Here is a 25,309-nt window from a genome sequence, read left to right as displayed (position 1 = left end):
TACTTTAACAGTAACTGATTGTTAACTTAAATTAGTTTATTATTATTAGGTTATCAAACAATCAAACAATTAACTTATCTTCACTCTCCGCCTTTTAATCATCATCAAGTGTATTTAATTACTTGATCAACAATTTAAAACCTTTTTTTTTATATATCATCACATTGATAAATTATTCATTAACTATTTTAATATATATATAAGAGTTTAATTTAATTCACTTACAATCAGATTAATCTTGATTTAATTTCTTCCACTGTTCAATTGTAAATGTTATTATTAGTTTAGGAGATAAATTCAATTGATAAAGATAATTAACTAATGTATTGTGTGTGATAGATAAATCAATTAATTGGAAACAATTTTACACTCAATTGATTGTTGATCATCATCGTCATTAGAAATCATCAACAATTAAGTTTGCAGGAGAAAGAAAAATTTTCTCCATTCTATCTCAATGATAATACAATAATCTACTCAAGGCTTTTATCATCTTCATCATCTCCATCATCATTATCATCATACATTATTCAATTACCTTTGACAATTTAATGTTAAACAATCAAATCATAATCATAATCATAATCAAGGGAACAATAAAAAAGTTTCAACGTAATTGAATAAACTGATAACATGAAGTTTTTTTTTCTTTCACCTTGATTTGATTCTGATCATAATCAACAATTAAATTTACTTTTTATTATTATTATTGTTTCACTCTCAACACTGTTAATATACAATTTGATTCAATTGTGTATTAAATTGTTTGAATTTGTCACCATTTGAAACAATCAAAACAATCAAATCAAAATTCAAATTTAAATGCAGATTCAATTTACTATTTTAGTTTTTGTTTCTGTTGATATTTCAACAATCAGTCATTAACAATCAACAAAATATTACTCAAGAAGAGACAAAAACAATCACAATTATCGTAATAATTGAGAGATGAAAAAAGAAAAAGAGGAAACGGAAATAAAAGATTAAAGAGAAGATTCCGACTTCGAACCAAAAAAAAAAAACTGGCCACCCTAATATCCACACCCTGAACTCTGTCCATCCTGAGTATTCAACACACACTCACATATGCAACTCGAGGAAACTAATCAAAGTCAGAATCGGTTGATTAAAGTTAATTATGTTTGATTAAATTGCTTTGCGAGCAAAACTGTCAAACGTAAATGAACACTCAAAGTAAACAGTTAATCTGAAACCCAATTGATTGTAAGTATTAGTAAATTATTTGAGTAACATGATTAGTTGAGGTTTAATCCAGTATGACCTCCAATGGATTAGCTTGGAAATGTTTTAATCCTCTAACAAGCTCTTGCACTTTTTGTTTTCCGCCGTGTGTCATATCTTCATCATCATCATCATCATCTTACCCACCATCACCCATCCCTCACCCACTCCCTTGTCATCTTATCTTCCTCCTCATCACTATCAACAAATTGACATAGAAAAATTAATTATCCATTCAAATTAACAGTTAATCCCCTCATTCAATTTACAATGATCCTTGAAAGTGTGCTCAGCATTAACGTCAATCTAATAGTAACAGTCACAAAACAATCAACTGATCATAAATGTTAATCATCAACAATCAACCAGTATAAATAATTACATCTATAACATAGTATATCACTCAATATATATACTTATTAATGAATATAAATGTTAATTGTTGTTCTCAATCAATATCATTTGTCTGAATATGATCAATTGTTATTAAACATGCAAAGACAAATGATAATTAGCTGATAATCAACTGACTTACACAATTAATTTAACGGTTGGACAATTGATTATATGGAAACCTAATTATCTATAAATAATAATTAACATGAGAACTGAAAAAAATGATAATATTACTAAAATAAATAATAAAAATCTCCCCTTTTTTTTATCATCCTAATTATCATCTTAATCACAATTAAGCTTTGTTATTATAGTTAAAGTGTAACAATTAGGATTAACCAATACAAAGGAATCGATTCCTTGACAAGATAACAAGATAATCCAATGTCTCGGTTTAAACTATTCAACAACTAAACTAAAACTAATCAACTAACTTAATCTACTACAACTTCAACTACTACAACAATTTACTTTAATTGTTGATGTAAATAAAATTGTCACCTTAATTATAATCTCAATCCAATCAAATTTGCTCAATCAACGGTAATCAGAAGCGAAAGGAAAATAATAATGTTAACTGAATAAAATGGTTGAACAATTAAAGAGTTTAAATTGTTGCTAGTTAATAGTTGATAATAGTGAACAGATTAACAATCAATGATTATGATAAATAAAATGAATATTGAAATTGTATTTAAACGTAAGTGGACAGATTGAGATGTGATAATGTTAATCATGATTATGATGCTGATGATGATGATGATGATGATAATCATAATAATGATGATAATGATGGTGATGGTGATTGTGATTGTAATTGTAATGGTGATGATAAATTGTAAACACGATGATTATGATTAACAATAAACACTTAACTTTAAAGTAAATCAACCATAGGAAATATATTGTTACCTATGGTGATGGATAATAATAAATAATAGTAACAAAAAACTAATAGATTATAAACTTGTTGATATATTGAAGTAGTATGAACATAATAACAACAATAACAATTAACTGGTTACAATTTAAGTCTTTGATTGTTGTTGGTTAACAATAAATGGAAACATTTTGTCAATAGTTTTCTTTACAGTTTATTTATTCATCATCATCCTCATCATTATCATCATTTTATCATCAACTTACCTGGATCACTCCCAATACTTTCAATTCAATTTTATGCCAATATCTAATTCATTCATCTTCTTGTCTTCTACTTTCTTCTTCTCTCTCTCTCTCTCTCTCTCTCTCTCTCTCTCTCTCCAATTTCTCTTCCTCTCTTTCTGCGGCTCTTTTATCAGTCTTTCTTCATCTTCTTCTTCCTCTTCTTATCTTCATCTTCCATCTCCGTCCTTCTTATCTTCTCTCTTTTTTTTCCTTTTTTTCTGTGTCTCTTTTACCACCTCGAGTAGCAAAGGCGACAGGAAACACGTCGTCAGTGCTAAGGTGAAGGAGGCTATTTAGTAATGGACATTACTAGACAACAATGGGTGTTACAATTAACAAATAGTTTCACAACAATTAATATTATCGATACAAAAACAACTTTACCTTTGGTCAGTTTCGTTTTTGTTAACCTTGTGGTCAACTGTTTTTATCTATGATTGACCACAATTTCTGATGAATTAACGTAAATCATAATAGTCAAATTTTCTAGTGACCTCTAGTTTTCATCTTCCTTATCATCATCTCACATAGGAGAAGAGAGAAAGAGAGAGAGAGATGACAAAAAATCGATCATCATCTTCATTCAATGAGATGTTAACGTAATTGTAGCGAGAAAAAAAGTTACATTTTAGATTCGAAAAAAAAATTTTCGATTCATTTTCTTTTCACTTTAATTCCTCAATTATTGTCCTATTATCTTATTATCAGATCAACAATCAATTAAATTAGTTAATCATAATGAAGAGACACAGTATTGATGCTATACTTGGAATTCAGCGTATTGATACAATTAATTCATTGGCAACAATTAAACAGCAATCAAATAAAAAGGATAAAAGTAAGTTAATTGTTGATTTCTATATAACTTCTTTAATCTAAATCATTCTAATATCCCATTTGATTAACTTTTCACATCATCTTCTATTTCTGCAGTATCCTCATCATCTTTTACTTTTGGATTTAATAATTCCGGAAGTAACAATGAGCTCGACAGAAAAGGAGGTGTCTTACTTGTGGTCAACGGTAATGGTCAAAGTGTCGGAGTTGGAGTTGGTTTAGGTGAAAACAATCAATTGACTAAAGCAATTAACTCAACAAGTTTTAATCCCAATCATCATCATCCACTTCGTCATCATGTTAATGGCTACTCTCCTTGTCCATCACCTCAATTATCATATAAAGATGAAGATAATTTTGAGGAGGATAATATTCATCACAATGACGATGAAGATAATAACGGTCGATTAGAGGAAATCGATGATGACGACGACGATACTTGTGCATCTATGGACTCGAACTCTGGTTACCCTTCGGGTAACACAAACGTCAACCATAATGAACTTTCTGGACCAAAATCGAAACACCGACGGACCCGGACAACTTTTACAACTTATCAACTTTACGAACTCGAAAGAGCATTCGAAAACTCTCAGTACCCTGATGTTTTTACTCGTGAAGAACTGGCCTGTAAGGTCAGTCTATCAGAGGCCAGAGTTCAGGTGAGTCGATAATCAATCATTTGTTTGAATTAATATTAATGAAAAGCTAAATTTCAATCGATCTTTATTTCGGTAAAAAGGTTTGGTTTCAAAATCGTCGTGCTAAATGGCGAAGGCAAGAAAAGTTGGATAATCCATCGTCTTCTGGCCTTAATCATTCACAATTAACTGATTCTTTGGTCTCACCAACAAGCCGATTAAATTGTTTACCTTTAACAATCAACTCAAGCTCATTGCCATCATTGTCCAATCTAAATGGATGTGGATGCATCAATTGTGTAAACTTTATTTATAATCATTTAAAAAATCAGATAATTAAAACTAATTGCCACAATTAGCGAGTTAAACTAAAATCAAGTTACAATCAAATCAATTAAAATATGTTGATTAACTATCAAGTTAATCTCAATATGATTAAAAACCAAAGAGTAAGGAGAAAGAGAGATCAGTTAATGATGATGGAGTTGTAGTTAAAACATTTGGATCAGATGGCGCTGATTGCACTTTTTCAATGGGAAAGAGAATTGAGGACGATGTAAAGTGGACTTTTAATTAGTTGAGACTTTGTGAATTTAGTAATGACGAGTCAAATATATATATTTCTTTCGATCTGATTAGTAGTTTCGAAAATCAGTTCAAGTTAAAACTTCAGGTCAATTTTCTCAGCAACGACGCGTTTTCAGATCATGAAATTTTAAATTGAATGACAACTTTTGATGCTCTTTTTATCGAGCATATTTTTCTTATAAGAAAATTATCCCAAGAGCCTCCGGCCACAGTTCCGTTGTATTGTAACAAATGAACCTTGATTAGTCCCAGTATCAATACTTTAATGTTATTTTAATAAATATTTTCTGAAAGAACATCAAAAGTTGTCATTCAATTTAAAATTTCATGATCTGAAAACGCGTCGTTGCTGAGAAAAATTGACCTGAAGTTTTAACTTCGAACTCGATTTTCTCGAAAACTACTAATCAGATCAGAAAGAAATATATATATTTGGACTCGTCATTAGCGGCCCTACAAATTCACAAAGTCTCAACTCTTAATTAAAAAGTCCACTTTTTACACATCGTCCTCAATTTCTTATTGAAAAGTGCAATCATCTGATCAAATGTTTGCAACTTCTCTTTTCCTCATAGAGCTGAGGTCTCTTCTTCTTTACTCTTTGTTAAAAACTGTTTCACTTTTCATTTCTGTCATTATTTGTTTTACTATAAAAAAAAAACTCAAATCAAATTGTTGATTAAGTTAATTAGTAGACAATTTGTTTATTCAAAATTTACTAATTGACATTAAATCCTGATTTTGTTATTGATTAGTTTCAAGTCACTTGACAATTGAACAAGTTGATTAGTTTGATTGCTTTGAATTTAGTTTGATTCTTTGTCTCAAGGCTCACTAATTAACTAAAACTTAATCAGTAAAACCTAAATTGTAATCCTTTTTGATTGTGATTATTATTAAGTGAGATTAAGTTTGATGATGATGATGATGATTATGATTATGATGATATGTTTTGTATTTTTGTTTGATTTACAATTTAAGCTGATTAACTAAGTAATTGCTGTTACAATTTAAATGGCAAGAGGCTGAGTCAAGCTTATTAAATGGTATTTAAATTACTCTGAAATATAATCAATGGTAACTATTAGTGATCAAAATGTAACATGACAAATCACAGAGGAGACAATTTAATTTAAATCGTGATATTTAATCATGTTTGCCAATTACCTTTGATTGTTAATACTAATGATTACTAATTCGATTGATCCGATTTCCTTTATTTCCTCCTAAGTTATTATTCAGTTTTGTTTTGTTTTGTTTTTTCATGAAAATATATTTCTAATCAGATTTTATTATAATAGTGATAATAATAATCTTATTGATCAATTTAAATCATGATTAATATTTCATCTGATTGTTTCAAAGTGGATACAATTTACAGGGATGGAGATTGGGGTTGAGTTGACATTTTCACAATTATTTACATTTTGCTTTTAACAACAAAGTTAAAATAGTGGAAAAATTTAATTGGATAACAATTTAGCTTGGAAATTAATCAATTACATTCAATATCTAAAACGATTAAAACTAAATTGTTATGATTGTTGATTCACACTAAGTTAATTAGGTTCATTTGGTTTTGGTTTTTAAAAAAAAAAATACACTTGAAGGTTTTTTTCCTCATTATTATCAACTTGTTTATCTAATTTGAATAGAGATTAATTGTTGTTGTTGTTGATCATGTTAATTTTTCACTTGTTTTTTTTGCTTGTTGATTATCTCATTTGATGTCACAATTAGATTTAACTGTTTGCTATAATTATTGGATCAGCTAATGAGTCCCAATCGACAATCATTGTATTAGTGGTGATTCGTTGATTTTTTGATTTGTCCTTTGAGTTGATTACTGGAAATATAAATCAAGAGAAAATAGGATAATTAGAGAAAACAATTAGCGTTGTAAAAAAAAGCTTTTAGAGAAATTTGATCAAGATCAACTTACTAAATGGATGATCGTAGTGAAATAATTGTATTGTATATAAATCAAATTCTTCATCGTAACCAATTATTTTCGCCTTTTGATAAGATGATTTAGCGGGTACATTGTTGCCCAATGGTGTTTGCCAGAATTGGAAACGTACAATTTGACCCATTTGAGGTCGACCGGGAGGTGGAAGTCCATTGGGACTAAGTGGTACATCTTCAGCTACTCTGTTGATTGTTGAAGTTAAATTATCAACTAAGGGTTGAATTCGTGGTGGTGGTACAGGGGATTTGGCCCGTTTATTAGTCCGTTTAGCTGGACACACGGTTTTCAGACAATCGTGACCTCTGTACTCGGTCTGACCCACTAATATGGGCTCTAGTTTTTCAATCATAACATAAGGAGCTTCAGGTCCCAATGCTTTTCCGTGTTCTTTACCGTTCCAGTAAGATTTTACTCTTTTCCTTGGTATTATTGTTTTTCCTTCTGCTACCGGAGTTTCCGTTGGGGTTTTTGAATTTTTTGTACTCGTCTTAGTGGTACCATTGGTTGAAGGGGTAGTTCGAGCGCTGGTGGGATTGCTGCTTGGAGTATTGGTCGCTACTTTGGTTCCATTCACTGGTTTCTTGTTATTTTTGGTTCCGCCGTTTGTGGTAACACCATTGGGTGTTGAACTATTGTTATTTGCTAATTTTTTGTTGGCACTTGAGGCTGAATTGGACTGGGTTGAATTGTTGTTGGTGTTTGTTGGTGTGTTGGCTCCTTTTTTGTTAATACTTTTAGGTTCTGCTGGTGTTGGTTGGGCTGATTTGTTTTGAACATTTCTTGTTTCCCTAACTGAGGATCGTAATTGTTTAACGGGAATTGTTTCAACTGTTTCGGCTACTTTAGCTCTCTTTTTGATACCATTGGTAGTTGTCGGAGTTGAGGTTATATTTGATTGGACAGTTTGAGGATTTGATTGTTGTCTTAATGCGGATCGAGTTCTAATTGGTTTATCACATTCAGCAGATATTTGATTTTGTAATGATTTAACTTGAGGAGTTTTAACTGGTGATTCATTTTTAATTAAATTATTCTCATTAAAATCACTGGAGAATATTTTTTGTGAATCAAACTCGGTTTCAACTCCATTGTCATCTTCAACAGCAAATATAAAATCAACGGGTTGATTGACCTGAGAAATTTCATCATCACAATCCATTTCTTCATCTTCACCATCTTCATAATCATAATTACCACGTCCTTGTTCAATTTGAAATCCATTCATTTCCGATGAACCAGGATTAAAATGTCCCTTTGAAGATGAACTATCAAAACTGTTATCATCCATGTTATCTTCTTCATCGTCATCAAGAATTATTTCATCAATAATATTGCCTTTTGTAAGAGTAGCCATTGTGAGAGAGGAGATAAAAAAATTCTCTTTTCTGAAAAAAAAAGAATAGAAGAAAAAAAGAAATCAACCAAAATCGAATAGAATAAAAAACAAACCCAAATGAATCACGAGAAGGATATAAAAAAAAGAACAAAGAAACCATAGAATATGGACAAAATTGACTTACCTTAATTTACTAATTGCCAGAAATTATCACAACAATTAACAAGAACAAAGAATGAAAAAAAAACAAAATGGAAAACAGAAAACAGAAAATGCCAAAAGGTTAAAAAGTAAAAGGTAAAAAATAATTCGTATGTTGAACAAACCGATAGAGATCGTATACTAATCGTGAATTAGATTTAAAAGAAAAGCAATTAAAAAAATAGATTCAATAAATCAGAGAGATAATCAAAGTTTAATTAATAAACAATGAAGACAAAATCTTCAATCAACTTCACTCTTTCAATCAGCTGAGAGAAATTCGTTTCTATTTATCACCAGCAGATGGCGAAAGTGTTTCTCTTAAGAAGTAAACAAACAAAATGAATCAATCGTTTTAATCTCGTGCCAATTTAATTATCTTAATCTTTTAGTAATTGTTTTAGATTAAATTGTTTACAATTTATAACAGTTTACTCTGTAAATTCAACTCTGTCCACTTGAAGGAAAGAAAAGCTCACCAATTGATTGGTAATTAGAAAATTGTTGCAATTTGCTTAACCATTTTGTTTCCTTTTCGTTTGAATTTATTTTCTTAAATTCTTTTGATTATTTGTTTTAATTATTGACACTTTGTAGCTTTTTTTTTGTTAAATATTCTAAATTGTATCAAGTCAATTGATTGAGAAAATATTTACTTGTTGAAGAGAGAGAGAGAGAGAGAGAGAATGAAATAAACAATGAAAATGATTGAAAATCTTTTGGATCATTTTTAATAATCAAAAGATAAATTTTTCTTTACATTTTTTTTTTCTCATGATAATTGGAGTTAAAAGGATAACAATTAATGGTATTTAGTTATGATCATTTTGTTGGTAATCTCAACGAAAAAGAAAAGGTATGATGAAAGAGGAAAAAAAGTAAGAAGTAGATTAGGATAAAAAGGATTGATAGTAAATGAATTCGTAGTTGATGGTTTAAGCTTTGGTTGTATTACAATAATATTACAATATTATATTAACGGGTGATTATGTCCAGTTTGATTGTTAAACCATCGATTGACCCATTTGATTGTTGCCGTTACATTCAAATTTTATATCAATAGTTGTCGAAATTAGAGAGAGAGAGAGCAAGAGAGAGATTATGAATTTTGGATAGAAAAAGGTAATCATCTTGTTGCCTTGTTGTCCTATTTGCTTCGTCGTTTTTTAAGACAATACATAACCAGGAAAATGCAGAGAACAATTAAAACAATTGCCAGAACAAGGACCAAAATTCCAAGTAAAACAATTGTCCAGGTATTTTCTTCGCAAGCGGAAATGTCAGCAAATTCATCGCAGCTTTGTCTCAATCTGTAATCTCGCCCTTGAGCTAAATATGTAGCCAAAGAATATGAATTATCATAACATTCATCAATGTTACGACCTTTTAAACATTTTTCCACATTATGACTTAAACAACATCGATCCTTTAAATTGTCACTAGACCAAGTTTTCTTTCCAATTCTGGTACAATCAGCAATCCTTTCCTCTCGTTGACGATTACAGTGGAAAAGAAGCTCTGAACAAATTAAAAGAAAAGTATCAAAAATAGAATCAGAATCATTACAATCAACAAGAGACAAATTAACCACTTTAACTATAAGATGGCAGAGGTAATTTTATCATTTTATTGAAATGAGAGATAATCTTGTAACCAGAATTAACCAGAGACCAAAAATAAATCATTTTCACAACACCAACAAAGAATAGAAATAAAAACCAAATCCAAGAAGAGAAGAGAAAAAAAAATTATACAATCACAAAAATAGAAAACGACAAAGGAAGAAAAAAAGAATAGAACAAAAAAGTGTTAACTAATTAGCTGAACAATTAATTAGATGATGAAGATTAGGTGATGATGTTTATTCACAATCGACGGGAAAATAGAAAACATTAATTAACCAAGAGAATTAGAAAAACAATCAACCAAAACAATTAGAGAAAAATTAAAAATCTCAATGGAAAAAATTCTAAGGGTCAATGTGTTAATTTCCAATCAAATGTTACAATTGTTTCTTAATTAATGTTCCCCTTTTTCGCGAAAATTCTTTTTTTTTATTAATCCGATTAACTAATTCTCTTCAATGTTACATAGTTTTAATTAGATTAATTGTTGTTGATTAATCACTTTCTCTCATCGAGATTCTTATGAACAAGTGATAATTCACTGGATTGAAATAAATTCAATTCCGACAACAATTTTTGTTTCTTCATCTTTAACTCTTTATGTTTGGTTACCTTGATTAACCATTTTTTTTTGCTTAATCATTTATTATCCCTTTTTTTGTTTCTATTCAATTTAATCTTCTTTTATATCCTTCAAGTTAATCCATTTGGTGTTGATATTGTCCATCATCAATCTCCTTGATGGTAAGTATATTATAAATATTCTGTGTGTATTAGAAACAGGCAACAGTTGGAAAGCCAAGCCTGTCAATTTTGTTGCCTATTACTTATATTACCTTTACCTAAATTATTTGTCAAGTTATTATGAAAGGCTTAAATTTAGGAACCTTGATTTAGTTTATTAAATAATCAGTTCTCATAAGAATTGGATAACCATAATTAAATTAACAGGTCAACATTCAGTAACTAACCATGAAAAAGGTAAATTTTCATTCATTTTCTATATTTGCTTTTGGTAAACTCATTATGATTTTTTTTCTTTCTTCACTTCTATTACTTTTCTTCTAGGTTTTGACTTTGACTAACAATTAATTTCGTGATGATTATCAATTAACAGACTTCACGATCTCGTTAATCTAACAAGAGGAAGCAAAAGGACATACAAACAAAGTTTCTTAAGTCAACATCCATTATATTATACAAGGAAACTAACAAATTCTCACTGTTACTGTTATATAATAGAGAAAGAATAAGGTTTGTATCATAGAATAGAATGAAAAATATTTCTTTCTCGATAATTAATCTCTAATTCTTTCTACAATTTTGGACTTTCTGGTTAATATATTTCATTAGTAATTTGTATTTATCTCCATGTTTCTTAGGTTAGTTTATCTGTGTACCGAAAATAGTTGTTTGCCAAATCGTGTTCATAACTTTGGATTCTACTTTTTTTTCTGGGCGAAAAGATGTTTACAAATTTCCATTTAATTTTATCTTCTATCCAACACTAAACTGGCCTCCTACCTACAAAGGAAAATAAATTACCCATGGTCAGCAGAAAAAGGAGCAGAAAATGAAAAAAAAGTCCAGATAGAGAAGAAGATGAAAGGAAGAGATTGTTTCATGTTTGAAATCCTCAAGTGACACGAAATTGATTGCCACAAAATTATCATGATCAGAAAGATAATGGTTATTACTATTTCTCTCTCCCCTTGTATATTAGGTTATCATGAATATTATTACCTTCGCAACGACGTTCATTGAAATTGGAACAAGCAGTGAAAATCCAATTTCTAAGCTCAGGAGATAACCAATTAGCTGCCAATGTTTGACATTCTCTTGGAACCCGTTGTCTCATACATCGATCCAAGGCGATATTACGACAACACTCCTTCCCAATACCTGATGAAAGAAAGAAAAATTAAAGTACAATCAGAAAGGTTTAAGGTTATATCAATCATAAAATAGACTTTGGATTGGATGATAAATTGTCAAAATTAACAAGCCATGGACAAATACAGTATCTAAATCAAATGATCCATCAAGAGAAGTGATCGATTTACAAAAATATTCAATCAAAGATTATCAATCCAATGAGTTGGCTAAAGAGCAACAGATACAATCTATTACATGTTATATAAGCATCATTTATTGATCTACATCCTCATCACAAAGAAATAGCAACATTCAGGAAGTGGAAGAAAAAATCACAAAAAAGAGAGACTTTAATGATCCTTTTCCAAAAACGATTTCCATTGTCTTCCATCATCATCACACAAATAATTTCCATCTTCTCATCTCAACAACTCTGATTTCGTGTAAGTCAACTAATTATTGTTATATATTATTTTTTGGATCAACTCTTACTCTTTACCCTTCGCTGCCTTGATATTATTTCCTTTTCCTTTCTCTCTCTCTCTCTCTCTCTCACCTTCCCAATTTCATTAGCATCCTTCATCTCCATCAACGTCATTCCTCCTCCAACCATTACCACCACCACCACCACCACCTCATCCTCCTCCTCCTCATTTTCCTATTCATTAACATTGGTTTTTACTCTAGGTTTTGATTACACTAATAGGCTCTCATCTAATGCATGGGAAAATTTCATTTTCATCTTGCTTATCATCCTCTCCCCTTCTCATCATAATCTTTCTCTTGCCTTATTTTTGCTAATTGAAACATGATACTATGAATATACATTTTTAGTATTAAATGAGACTGATTATTATGATTGAATTGAATTATTTATGTATGAATATGTAGACATTTTTATAAATACACATAAATCATAGAGTAATTTAGGAATTTCTTTTTGTTAGCTTGAATAATATTGCAGAAAATTAATGTTAATTAGTGAGAGAGAGAGAGAGAGAGAAAGAGAAAGAGAAAGAGAAAGATATTGAATTAGTAGAATAGTCAAGCATGAGTTACATTTGAATTTTTGTTCTTTTCAAATTATCAAATTTTTCTCTTTCTCTACCTTTGTGCATCGCCATCTTCATATTATTATATTCATATTAAGACAAACCTTTTTTTTCTTGGCTTATTCAGCGAAACTTAATATCCGCTTCTTCATCATTGTCATTTCTTATTCTTTTTTCCCTCGCTATTCTTTTCTCATCTTCCATTTATCTTTAGGCCTACGAGTAACTGGATTTAAGGAGAAAATAAGGAACACACATAAACACTCACATAGACTACATGCCCAAAACGAATAAGGAGAAATATGATAAAAGATGGTGATGATGATGAAAAGGCTTTTGACAAAAATGTTTGTCTCGAAAAATTTTGTGTGATGAAAAAAGAAATACCTTAAAAGAATCGAGGATGATGAGGATGGAAGTTCGGTTTCATCTTCTGTATTTATCCTGCTTATTGACTGGATAACAACAGAAAGTTGATTGTTATTTGTTTTTGGATAAACGAGAAAAGATCAAAAAATAGAACTTGAAAAGATGGAAGTGAATTTCTGATTCTCTCGCTCTTCAAGTAAGATGAGAATATCGAAAATGATGTTATCAAGTATCAAATGTTTACTATGCAGTTGAAACAATTGAGATTGAAATGTTCATTTTCTCTCTCTCTCTCTCTCTCTCTCTCTCTCTCTCTCTCTCTCTCTCTCTCTCTCTCTCTCTTCATCTTTGTAATTCTACTCATACACCCACATAGTCTCTCTCTCTACGCTTAAAGATAACCCTTTAATCCCAGGCTAAACTCTTTTTCTATTATAACTTTATATTCTGTTGACAATGTAAAGTACAAGATTTTGCTCTTTATGATCCGATCTCTTCATCATTTTAATCTCTCTTTCTCCTTCGCCTTCATCCAATTTCTTCATCCGAAAGAGAAAGTCTTTTCTCCTACATTATCACCATCATCATGATACTCTTCCTTCCTTTTCATTGTATTCATGTTTCTTAGTATGTTGGTTGCTTACTCCATGTTGCTTTAAGATGATGATATAAGTTTTGTCGATATATTGATCTGATGTTTTCAACTTCCAACGAATCAATAGATATCATCTTTTTCCCCTTCTTCCTGTACTATTTCATCTTTCCTCCAGATTGCATAAAAATACTCAACTCTTAATAGGTCAAGAACATGATAATGGTAACTCTGCTGATCCTGTGTAATATATTGCTGATTACGCTTTTCCTCTTCCTCCCACTTCTTTCTCATTCTTTTGGATGAATGGATCAATGAGTAAAGAGAGAGATATATAAATCTTCAATGATTATTGGCAAAGAAAGAGACTAAATGATAAAAAGAGTATTAGATTCTACTAAGGGATAAGTAACTGGACCAAGATATTGACCATTTTGTTATAAAGCAGAAGGTGAGATGTATGAATTTCCATGTTTCCTGGTATAGAGATACATCTAAAGATATACCAATAAAGGAAGAAGGTGATGATGATTATGATTATGGTGATAGAGAAGGGATGAAGATAAAGTAAGAAAAATCTAACAGAATCTTTGGCGATTGATATAACTACTTTTATCACTGATAAGTAGCTCACTCGAATCAACTTACCACCATGTTCATCCTCTTTCCTCTCCCATCACCAAAGATTCAAAGTAAATTGAATCAAAATCACCAACAGAGTGTGAAAGTTAACAGAAAACAGAGTAAGAAGGGAATCTTAATATATTCTGTTCACGATGAATTACATTGAATTGTTTGGTACGAGAAAAGGGAAGATGATGATGATGATGATGAGAAAGAAGAGAAATTACTTAACAAGAAAATTGAGATCGAGGTGGATTCGAAAGGTAACGGTGATAGAAGAAGAAGAGAAAAAAAGTCCTGTCAACTCAAATTAGAATCTCGATAATGTTTTCGCTAATTTTACTTCTTTGCTCGAACTTTTTTTCTCTCTCGATTTCTTTTCATCTCTCTTTTTCTCTCCTTTTCCTACTCACTAACATTTCATCCTTTTCGTCATTCACCTTAAATATATTCCATCTCAGTATCTTCACCTTAATATATTTTATTATTTACTCACCAGGAAGGAAAACAAGATCACAGAAACTCATGTTACCCACCCCAAATCCACCCTCATCTTCCTCATCTTCCTCCTCTTATCTTCACTATTCATGATCTTTTTTCATCTTCTCTTATATTTTTCACCCAATTCTCCTTTCAGATCTAAAATTAAAAGCCACTCAAGGTGTATATGGATAACTAAAAGATTCAAGGAAGTGTATCAACCAGAATTGAGAAGGAAAAATTGGCAACCATGTTTACAATCAATTGATAATATCTAGTTGATTTACTTTCAATTGGTTAAAGTCAAATACACACTCACACAAATTGTTGAAAATGATTGAAAAAATTACAATTTTCAGTTCCAAATCATTTCATCATCTAAATTGTCAACTTTTCCCCTGCTGATTTTGACATGATTACAATTATTTCACTTAAATCATGATAGTTTTTCACACCGTTAACTTTATATTTCACTATTATAATAATTTATGATTAACTTATTATAATTAACAATCAAGAAACTATTATCGCATTTGATTTAATTGAGCTGTTGTGTTAAATAGTTTTATCAACAATCAATGATTTCACCTTGACATCTCTAATTTCATATCATTTTGTTGATAAATTAATGAAATGAAATTTTGATTGATTACAATTAATGCTGATTGTTTTTTTTTAATCTACAGAATTGGAATCATGGGTTTTTTTTAATAACGCTGATTGAGATTTTTATTACTATGATTACAATGCCATTGGTAATTAACTTAATTGTGATAATTGGCTTTACGATCTGGTTTAAATGGTTTGACAAGCAGGAACAATTAATTATCATTAATAATAATAATAATCAACAGGAAAACAAAAGGTAAATGATTTATTTTGTTGACTGAATTTCTTGTTCGTTAATCAATTGAATCTGATTAAATTGGTAAATAATTAGATTTACAGTTAACTTTTTTATTTCTCTCATCTTGATTATCCGACAATAATCATTAATTAGTGTTGATTAACAAAGAAAAAACAATCACCTTGAATTCAGCAATCAGTTCAGATTGCAAGTTTGATTTAATTATCGTTAGAACAATTGAACGATTAGCTAATTGTTGAAAGAAAAGACAATCAAACTAATTGTTTACCAGTTAATCAGTTTAAATTATCATGTGAGTTCAATTTTTATTATCAATTGAACTTTTTTCCCCAGGTAATGGGAAGTGAATTAAATGTATTGATCATCAAAAACAATCAAATTGTTGATTAGTTGTTGATCTCAATAATCTACTCATTTATTTAAGTTAATCATCAACATTGGTTAAAACTCACATTAACATAACAAATGATTAAAGTTACAAACAAATGATTAGCTATTTGCCAAATTGTAACAGTTATCACCTTAATAACAATCAATTTAATCATCACAATAATCAAAAGTATCAACAACATCCTTCAGAAGAAAAATAATTACAATCAACAAAGTGAAAACAAAGTAATCGAAATTAATTGTTACATTTATATTTTTCTATCAACAGATTGTTACATTTATGATATTATCACCATGGAGAGTTGAGTTGCATCCATCATTGAATAATAATAATAATCATCAATGAACTTGTTACCTGTCAAATAGATGGAAGTGAAAAATTAGAGTAACGATAATGCCCCAGGCTATTTACATTGGAAAATGATGGATTGAACGACAAGAGAAAAAGAAAGAAGAACAAAAAAAATCAACAATAATCATCATATTTTTCATTCTTTTATTTTCTTCATCATCACTATTACATAAAGATGATGATGATCAGGAAGATGAAAAGAGATGACAATCAACCTGAATAATGTTCACCAATGTTAACCTTTCTCTCCATAGGAAAAATGTGAGTTGAATATTTTATTGATTATACAGTTTGGGTCCTTGAATGAAGATGAAGATAAAGATGAAGATGAAGATGATGATGATAATGATGTCAACACCTTGAGGCTTGTTGATTATTTTATTTCTCATCTTCCTCATCATCATTATCATGAAACAGATTGTTGTTTATTTCACCATCAGATAAACATCGTGACATCTTTTACCTTTCGGTTTATTGTGATGACTTTTTTTTCCATTGCAATTGATTGATTATAGTTGAAGGTTAACAATAGAAATCAAATGATTAACATAATGTTAATCATTCTCATAGAATCATCAAGTTATTTTCTTCATCTCTCTCTCTCTCTCTCTCTCTCTCTCTATGTTTAAGTGATTGTTGATTGTTGTTGATTGTATTCTGATAGTTTCATGAACGAAAGAATGAAAAAAAAGTCAAGACTCTTTTCACCAAGTGGTTGTTATTGTTTTTTTTTCTCCATAACAATAATCACAATCAACTAGACAACAATCAAATAATCATTTTCCATCATGTTGATTTATTGTTGCTTAATTCTGATTGAGAAAATTTCATTCTCAGTTGTTTATTTTTCTCCTCTTTCCTAATTTTACTTGTTCATTTCTACAGGTAACATTTGTCAATGGAAAATTGGACTAATTAATTATTTAATTGCTTCAGTTTTTGAGGTTTAAACTTGTAAACAATTTGAATTACAGTTGATTCAGTTATGTGAGAGAAATAAGCTATTCAGCTTAAATTTTTCATCTACTTTTTTTTTATTCCGTGTTAATAGTTAATTTGAATTTAAAATTAGAATTGAAATTGTTATCAAAAAGGTAACAGAGGTAAAGAAAAACAAAGAGAGAAATATAGTTAATCTACTTAAATTTGGTTCCATTAACAATTTGCAATTATAAATGATAATCAAAATCTAATATTTAGAATAGAAGAAAAAGAAAATTAAATTTACCGTTAGCTGAATGATGAATATCATTAATTTTCATGTAAATTGTGAAGTGATGATTAATAATGATTGGAATTAAACAATTAACACATGATAATGTTATTCAAATGACCTTTTCAAATTACCTAATGTTTGACTGAATATTAATAAAATTATTAATTGTTTCTCACTTTTGGATAGAAAGTGTGTTAAGGAAACAATTAATTTTCTCACCATTGATTATAAGAAATTTACTCAATGTTAATTAGTATACATTAAATTAGCAAAAAAAAAAGAGAGAGAGAGAGAAGGAGTTTCAATAGGTAATAAAAGGTTATATTTATCAGGAATTTTAATTGTTGGGTTAGTTGATTGTTGTTGATAAAGTGTTAATTGAACAATCAACTATTGGAACAGAAAATGAGTAGAAACTTTTATCATGTTGAACGATACACCAAGTGAATGATTAACAATTGGAATAGAGGAAAAATTAAATTTTCTTTCCAATAGTTGATGAGGTGAGATGATAGGGATTCGTGATTGTTGATATAATCATCATGTATCATGTCAATACGACGATTAGATGAAAATTGATTGTGTTAAAAATCACTGAGCTGGTTGGTAATAGTTAGCAAACTTACTGTTAGCGAAAATGTATTAACTATTATATATCACAATTGGTTGAAAATTTGTGGATCAACATGATAATAACATGTATTGTCCCATTCGGTGATTTATCACTTTGGTATAATGAACTTGTAATAGTTTTGAAATTAACAACATGACAAAATAATCACAATTGATTTTGATTAATGTTTAACCTTTTTCTTTGCTGATTAACAATTTACTTTACCTTTAACCCACAAGCAAAAGAGAAAAGAATAGAAGAAAAATGTTCCAAAAACAAAGATGGCGATGACATGGAGAAGAGAATGTAAAAGAATCAACAAAATAGAAAATAGAATCAACAAAGAAAACAATAAATCTCAATATGAAGAATAGATTTTCTATCATCTTAGATAAATAATTAACGTTCTTTCATTCCCTTAATTAATAATAAGAATAAAAGAAATTGTTAATTAATCAAACTCGACAATATATTAATAAATAAGCAATTAGATTACAATTGAGAGATAAATTTAAAGGGTTAACCTTTTCGTGAGAATAGACAATCAATTGTTATTCTCAGTTTCGGAGGGAAACAGCTGATTGATTAATTTTCTCAACAAAAGTTGAAATAATGTTTTTTTTTACTCTTTTCATATTAATAAGTCAAAGAATTAATAATAAAATTATTAATCTTTTACCTTCTAGTGTATTAGTGAGAAACAATTTACTAACTTCTAATGTTCATCTTATGTAATCTTCCAACTGTGTAACTATTATTACCATTGGAAAAAGCGATTGTGATTAAATCTTAGTTTCGGTTTGTTTTTCATCTCATTTTTTGCTTTTTAATCAAGACAAACTATCGGAACAATTAACCTAATTGATTTAGTGGAACGAATCTCTCTCTCTCTCTTCGTTTATAATTTCGAAGAGAAAAAAGTTACAATGATAATAAGTTGGAATAGAAAATGAAAGTAAGTATTAACATTTTCTATTCTTTTCCTTTTTGATAATCTCATTCACTTACTTATATTCATTGCGAATATGAACCAACCCTAAATACCAAAAGATTTTGGTTAATACGCTTTTCTTTTATGATACTTTGATGATAATTATCATTCCATCGTTGATTGTTATTAACGTTAGATTATGATTACACTTTTTTTGGAGCTTCCTTTTTATCCTACTTTGGGTATCCCATTGCCACTGGTGGTTAACATGAGAGCGATATATTATTTCAGCAAGAATTTACCATTTAACTGAATTAAATTGCTTAATAGTGATGATAATTTCTCTCACTTTCCCTTCCCTTGATAATTGGTGATTACACTTTTTTTTAATACAAATATTAACATTCCCTCAAATTTAAATCAAGGTTAACTGGTTAATAGTAACTCAAGTTGTTTACTCATAGCCAACAAGTTTCATAATATTAATCATAATTTATATTAATGATAATTAAACATGATGATGATCATCATCATCATCATAATCATACTTTAAATCATTGACTATCCTAATCACTTGTCCTCGGCTTTTAAATTTTCTCAACTAAATTATATTAATAACACTAGAAATCCCAATTCACTGACTTAACTGTTCACTAATCACTAATTTTAATCTCTTTAAATAATATGATATTAATTGAATATTTCTCTCTCTCTCTCTCTCTTTGTATTAATTTTTCAACAGATTTTCGAGACTGAATTTAATTTAATTCACTTACGGATTAACCTCCTCACTCTTAATTCAATGGAGAAGCAATTAAATTAACTTCTACTCGGAGGATTGGTCACATTAATATCTCCATAATGTGTACGTTGTGAATAACAATGGAAAAGAGGAAGAGGAAGAGGAAGATAAATGACTAATCTTAAGATGATTCCGGAGAGAATCATGTAAAGTAGCTTTGGAAAAGCCAATTAACTAATCATTATTTTGATAGATTAACTTGTATCGATGATGATTAACCAACCTAATCATCTTGAGAGTGTAAGAAACTCATTCAATTGATTGAACGAATTATCAATTTGAGAGAATTGCCTTAATCAAGTAGCCATTCGAGTATTAGTTAATTGTTATTTCTGCAATTTACTTTTTTCAACGATCAAATAACCCCAACGACTGATATGTAACACTAATTGTATTAAGTCATGAAATTTGTTTACTAATCAATTAATTAGCATGAAAATTCATCTCCCTTCAATTAGTTTACTACAATTTAGTTTGATTGTTTCAAATTTGGTCTTTTATTTTTCAAAAGCTTAATTGTAAAAAATTAACTCTCACTTTAACCCACACTCATTAACAATACAAGTTTATGCTTCTGTTAACTCAGAAAATAATCTAATTAGTTAATTGTATTATAAGACAAAGTTAAAGATCGTCAGTTTAATTACCGTAAATGATGATTACTTTCAATAGTTAATCATTTTAATACATGAAAGTAAATTACCTTAGACAAATTATGATCATTTGTGATTAGAAACTTGAAACCAGAAAAAATTAATCATTTTCTGTTATAATTTAGCTAATCATCTAGCAATCAACTAATTGTTACGATGTTTAATTAATGAATAAAATTAGTTGTTCAATTTTGTTTATCTTAATTGAAACGAAAATTTTTATTTTTCTAATCCACTTGAGTTGATTCAGTGGATTAACTAAATCAATCATGATCATATTTCATCATGTTGATTAAGGTGATAAAAAGATAAACATGTTTCAATCCGAATGTCCTTCAATTGAAATAAAATAATATCATCAACAATTAGCTGATTGTTAACTCAAGCTCAATACAAAACCAAACAATAATCAAGGTAAATATTATTGATTAACTTTGTTTACTATTTACTAAAATTGATCCAATCAATTGATAGCTAATCAAACAATCAAATTAGCAATCAACTGAATGATAACCTGTAAAAGTTGAAAGAATCAACTAAATTGTAAAAAATTATCCACTCATGTGTGATAATCAATAATTTTGATCAATAAGGATTAAACTAATTAACCAAATATAATTAAATGAATAACAAATTGCTTCAGATTAAGACCTTTAAGATTAACATTTAACTAATAATCAATGTTAATCATGATAATGATTATACACTAATCATGAATCATTGATTAGAACCTTCAATTGATGATCTAATCAAATTTAACCAACAAAATAACAATCAAGCAATTTAATTTTCCATTAACTGAAAAACCGAATTAAACTCGGTGAATGTTGGTTAAAATATCAGCTGGTTGGTTAATTGTCAGCTGATTGTGAAAATAACCTTACCTTTTCCATTAACTTTTGCCGTAGCTTCCACTGTGCTTTTCAAATAACCAACAAGTAATCTAATCGTAGTGATGATTAGATAATCTTATCTAAAAAACTCACCATAATTCAGATTAATCAAATTGGTTTTAAAAATTAGTTAATGGAAAAGCCCTTTAATCAATTTAGAAAATTAATTTCTCTCCACCCTTTTGATTACCATGATTAACTTGAAAGGTTCACATGAATAAGATATACAATTAAATAACAACAACCAAATTAACAATTAACTCCCTTAATCAACAAATAATCCTAATATCATAATGAACTTTAATTGTTCCGGTCAATGACAATTATGGTAAAGTCTAAATTTGTTTACTTTCAACATGATTTGATTAATCAGCAGTTAGTTAACTGTTAACAACAATATTAACTAATCTATTTTAAGGATTAACTGATTAAGATCAGGATTATATTATTAATATCATCACCAAAAGTTTAAAAAAAGGTTTAACTAAGCAAAAAGAAACCATCATCTCCATCCTCATCTTTTCATTTTCCGTTTCCGGTTTCATTTGATTCTCAATACAAAAGCAATACCCGATTGTCCCTAAACCATAATCTCTTAATTTGATAACAATTTAATTTAATTCCATTGAACATGGCAACAATTAACTCTCTAATCATTGTTTTCATCTTAATCATCTAGATTTTGATGATGATGAAAAATTGGCAAGCCTTAATAATTAACTAAATTGTATTGCTGAACAATTAAATTTTTTAATTCACTTGATTTTGTAAACCATTGACATGGAAACAAATTCAAGTTAACAACAATTAAACCAAGGTTAGTTAATTTGAATTAACAATTGCATGGTTATTTAATCAGTAAATTAACCAACCAAGAAAATATAAATTAACCAAAAAAAAAAGGCTAACAAAATATGAAATTAAATTTAATTTCTTGCCTTGAGAAAAAATTAACCACAACAATTTAACCATTTTCTCAATCTTAATTGTCTAAATTAAAACAGTTAAACCACAAATTGTTTGCCTTAATAGCACTTAAATATATATGATAGCAATTAAATCATTATTGTTAATAAATCATTGACTTTAAATCATAAAATAAAAAATTATATCTTCACAATTGAATCATTAAAAAAATCTCCGAATCTTCAACAATTAACTTTAATTAAAGTTGGCAAATTGAAAGGAAAAACAATCAGATCAATGAATGGGATGGAAACAATTAACTTTGGATGAGAATGGTAAATAAAATTAACTTAATTGTTTACCTAATTGAATGGCCATCAAAAAGTTAACCTTTTTTTTCAGAAATTGATTTACAATTAACATAGGAAATGATAATTAATTGATTGATCTGTTGATTCAGTTACCCAAATTGAAACCAGAAAATAAACATAACCTGATGGAATTAAATTATTTCTTGTCCAACCATTTGATTGATTGGTATAAATTGGATTATTGATTGTTGACAATTTAGAAAATTACTATTGAATTGAACAATTGAAATATCGAGGGTAAAGTTAATTGTTACAATTTACCTGAATAGTTGATCCAACCAAATGCTTCCTCTTTGCATCTTTGTTCAACTGTACGTATTTGAGCTGCACAATCATAGTTCTGAGAGTATCCAAGATCTGAGAAAGAGGAAAAAGAAAGAGAATGAGATGATGAGGATGATAAATAAGAAGATGATAAAAAATAAACAAGGAAAACAAGTTATCAGGTATTGGAAAAAAAGTTCTTACATCAGAACTTTTTTTTGCTTCGAACTATCAACAAAGTCTTTTCTTTCACTTTCTCTCTCATATGATGTTAATTATCTTGATTGTTCATATAAATCATTTGGTATCTCATTTATTATCTACAAGGTTTCATCATGATTCTCATGATATTTATATATTATCACTGAAAACTCAATTGAATTCATGTTGTTCACTTTTTTTTCTGGTTACATTGAGAAACTTTTAGTAACATAATTGTAATAATGATCAGCGGGTTGGATATTGATGATAATAGGCAGTGATCATGATGAGATGGATTCATGTTGATTGTTGGTTAAATTGTTTTGGGAATCAATAGTAACTATCAACAACAATGATCCACACAATTAATAATCTTAATCAATTGTCATTTGGTTTGCTGGTCAATGATTAAGCTCAATCAAACTGTGACAATTTGTTTGTATTAACTTTTTTTTTTTGATTGATCGTTGAAAATTTCATTCGTTGACAGTTATCAACTTAATCAACTTAATCATCTCATTATTACATTTAATTGTTACCCCAATTTCAATGCCATCTTAATGATTGATTATTATAAGATGATAACTTTTAATTACCTGAAAAACTGATCAAAACAATGGTAACAATTAATATTGTTTGGTAAACAAAATCCATTTTTGAATGAGAGACACAAAAAAAACAAATATAAACAAAAAACAACAACAACTGATATTGGAAACAATTAAACAATCAGCTGATTTATTTTTGCTCTTTATGTAAATTGTAATCACAAAACTGAAATGTCTTTAATTGATGATTATTCAGGAATTAGTTGAGTTGATAACAAGAACAATTAAATTGTATCAAGTTTGATGGAAGCAAAAAAATCAAAATGGTTACAATGAAAACCGTTGAAACTGTTTGATTGTGAAATTTAGATTTAAATTGTTACAAACACTAATTGAATCAGTTGAATCTTCCGATGATGATTAAGTTAATCAGTTTGTATAAAAATGTAAAACTTGGAGACAGAAATTACATTAAGATTAAGGATTAGAATTGAAAAATGAATGGAAACCCAAAAATGTTTGAGTGATGGTGAAAGTGACTTGATGAGAAACACAGAGATGAGGATGAAAAGTACGTGTAGAGTGCGTGAGTGAGAATGGAAGATGAAGAGAAAGTTAGTGAGAGAGAAAGACCAAGAGAGAGAGAGAGAGAGAGAGAGAGAGAGAGAGAGTCTTATTTTTAGCTATTAATGATGACGAGGATGATGATGATTCCTTTTGCTTGTTGCCAATACTTGACTCGACGTATCTAGTAGTTAAAATTTCGTGGCGAAGAAAAAAAGTTTATCTTCCTTGTTTCATCCCCCTTCAATCATCATCATCATCATCTTGATTATCTGCACAGTTATTACCATGATGATGAAGAGAGGGGATGAACTGAGAAAGAGGCTCACTTATCTTCCTCATCTTCTCCCGTTGTTTTCAACTAACTGGCCTCTTCATTGAAAGGAACATAAAAAAACAGACCAACCCATATAAATCTGATGTAACCGTTTCCGTTGGCACGACATTTAAATTGTTATCATCATCATCATCATCATCATCATGCTCGTCATCATGTTCATCTTTATCATCCAATGTATTCTCATCACGATTGAAATGTTTGAAATTTTTCCCGATTCCTCTTTCCCTTATTTAGCTTCAGTTTTCAACTCCATCTGACGCTAACAATTAAAATCATCGTTTAATTGTTTCGGTCAGTTAATTAGCTTCTTCTTTTTCTTTTGATAAATTACCATAAATTGTAATTGATTAAACTGATAGCCTATTATTTTCATCTATTCTTGCATAACAATTAACACACACAT

General features: G+C 29.1%; 3 protein-coding genes and 1 long non-coding RNA gene across 12 annotated transcripts; 2 read left to right on the top strand and 2 right to left on the bottom strand.

The window, feature by feature from the left end:
• The first annotated feature begins 2,860 nt into the window (after nt 1–2,860).
• LOC128395091 (retinal homeobox protein Rx-B-like) lies at nt 2,861–4,691 on the top strand. Of its 2 annotated transcripts, XM_053355489.1 has the most exons (4): nt 2,861–3,194; nt 3,514–3,643; nt 3,739–4,304; nt 4,385–4,691. In XM_053355489.1, the coding sequence occupies exons 2-4, from the start codon at nt 3,544–3,546 to the stop codon at nt 4,640–4,642; spliced, it is 924 nt and encodes a 307-aa protein (XP_053211464.1). In that variant the 5' UTR covers nt 2,861–3,194; nt 3,514–3,543; the 3' UTR covers nt 4,643–4,691. The 2 variants fall into 2 exon arrangements, with proteins under 2 accessions (XP_053211464.1, XP_053211463.1); XM_053355488.1 differs by having other exon boundaries at nt 2,861–3,643.
• A 1,451-nt stretch (nt 4,692–6,142) lies between these two features.
• On the bottom strand, nt 6,143–8,642 carry LOC128395843 (homeobox protein 4-like). Its single transcript, XM_053356330.1, has 3 exons — nt 8,361–8,642; nt 6,814–8,225; nt 6,143–6,717 (listed from the first exon to the last, which is right to left on the bottom strand). The coding sequence occupies exons 2-3, from the start codon at nt 8,192–8,194 to the stop codon at nt 6,614–6,616; spliced, it is 1,485 nt and encodes a 494-aa protein (XP_053212305.1). The 5' UTR covers nt 8,195–8,225; nt 8,361–8,642; the 3' UTR covers nt 6,143–6,613.
• Nucleotides 8,643–9,082: 440 nt separating this feature from the next.
• Nucleotides 9,083–24,721, bottom strand: LOC128395844 (uncharacterized). Its single transcript, XM_053356331.1, has 4 exons — nt 24,051–24,721; nt 23,251–23,346; nt 11,746–11,904; nt 9,083–9,895 (listed from the first exon to the last, which is right to left on the bottom strand). Exons 1-4 carry the CDS (start codon nt 24,106–24,108, stop codon nt 9,525–9,527), a joined length of 684 nt encoding a protein of 227 aa, XP_053212306.1. The 5' UTR covers nt 24,109–24,721; the 3' UTR covers nt 9,083–9,524.
• On the top strand, nt 10,182–21,023 carry LOC128395846 (uncharacterized). 8 transcript variants are annotated; one of them, XR_008326730.1, is made up of 9 exons: nt 10,182–10,746; nt 10,862–10,983; nt 11,071–11,256; nt 11,356–11,384; nt 11,726–12,320; nt 13,144–13,494; nt 15,152–15,859; nt 16,521–16,865; nt 20,107–21,023. It is a non-coding gene; the product is annotated as an uncharacterized LOC128395846 (long non-coding RNA). The 8 variants fall into 8 exon arrangements; XR_008326733.1 differs by lacking the exons at nt 11,356–11,384; nt 13,144–13,494 and adding an exon at nt 14,069–14,457; XR_008326732.1 differs by lacking the exons at nt 11,356–11,384; nt 13,144–13,494 and adding an exon at nt 14,069–14,633.
• Nucleotides 24,722–25,309: the final 588 nt, after the last annotated feature.

The sequence above is a fragment of the Panonychus citri genome, unplaced genomic scaffold, assembly GCF_014898815.1.
Source record: "Panonychus citri isolate SS breed McGregor unplaced genomic scaffold, ASM1489881v1 Contig00141, whole genome shotgun sequence".
Classification (NCBI taxonomy): domain Eukaryota; kingdom Metazoa; phylum Arthropoda; class Arachnida; order Trombidiformes; family Tetranychidae; genus Panonychus; species Panonychus citri.
Note: the sequence above shows the minus strand (reverse complement) of the source record. Positions and strands in the feature narration are given on the sequence as shown.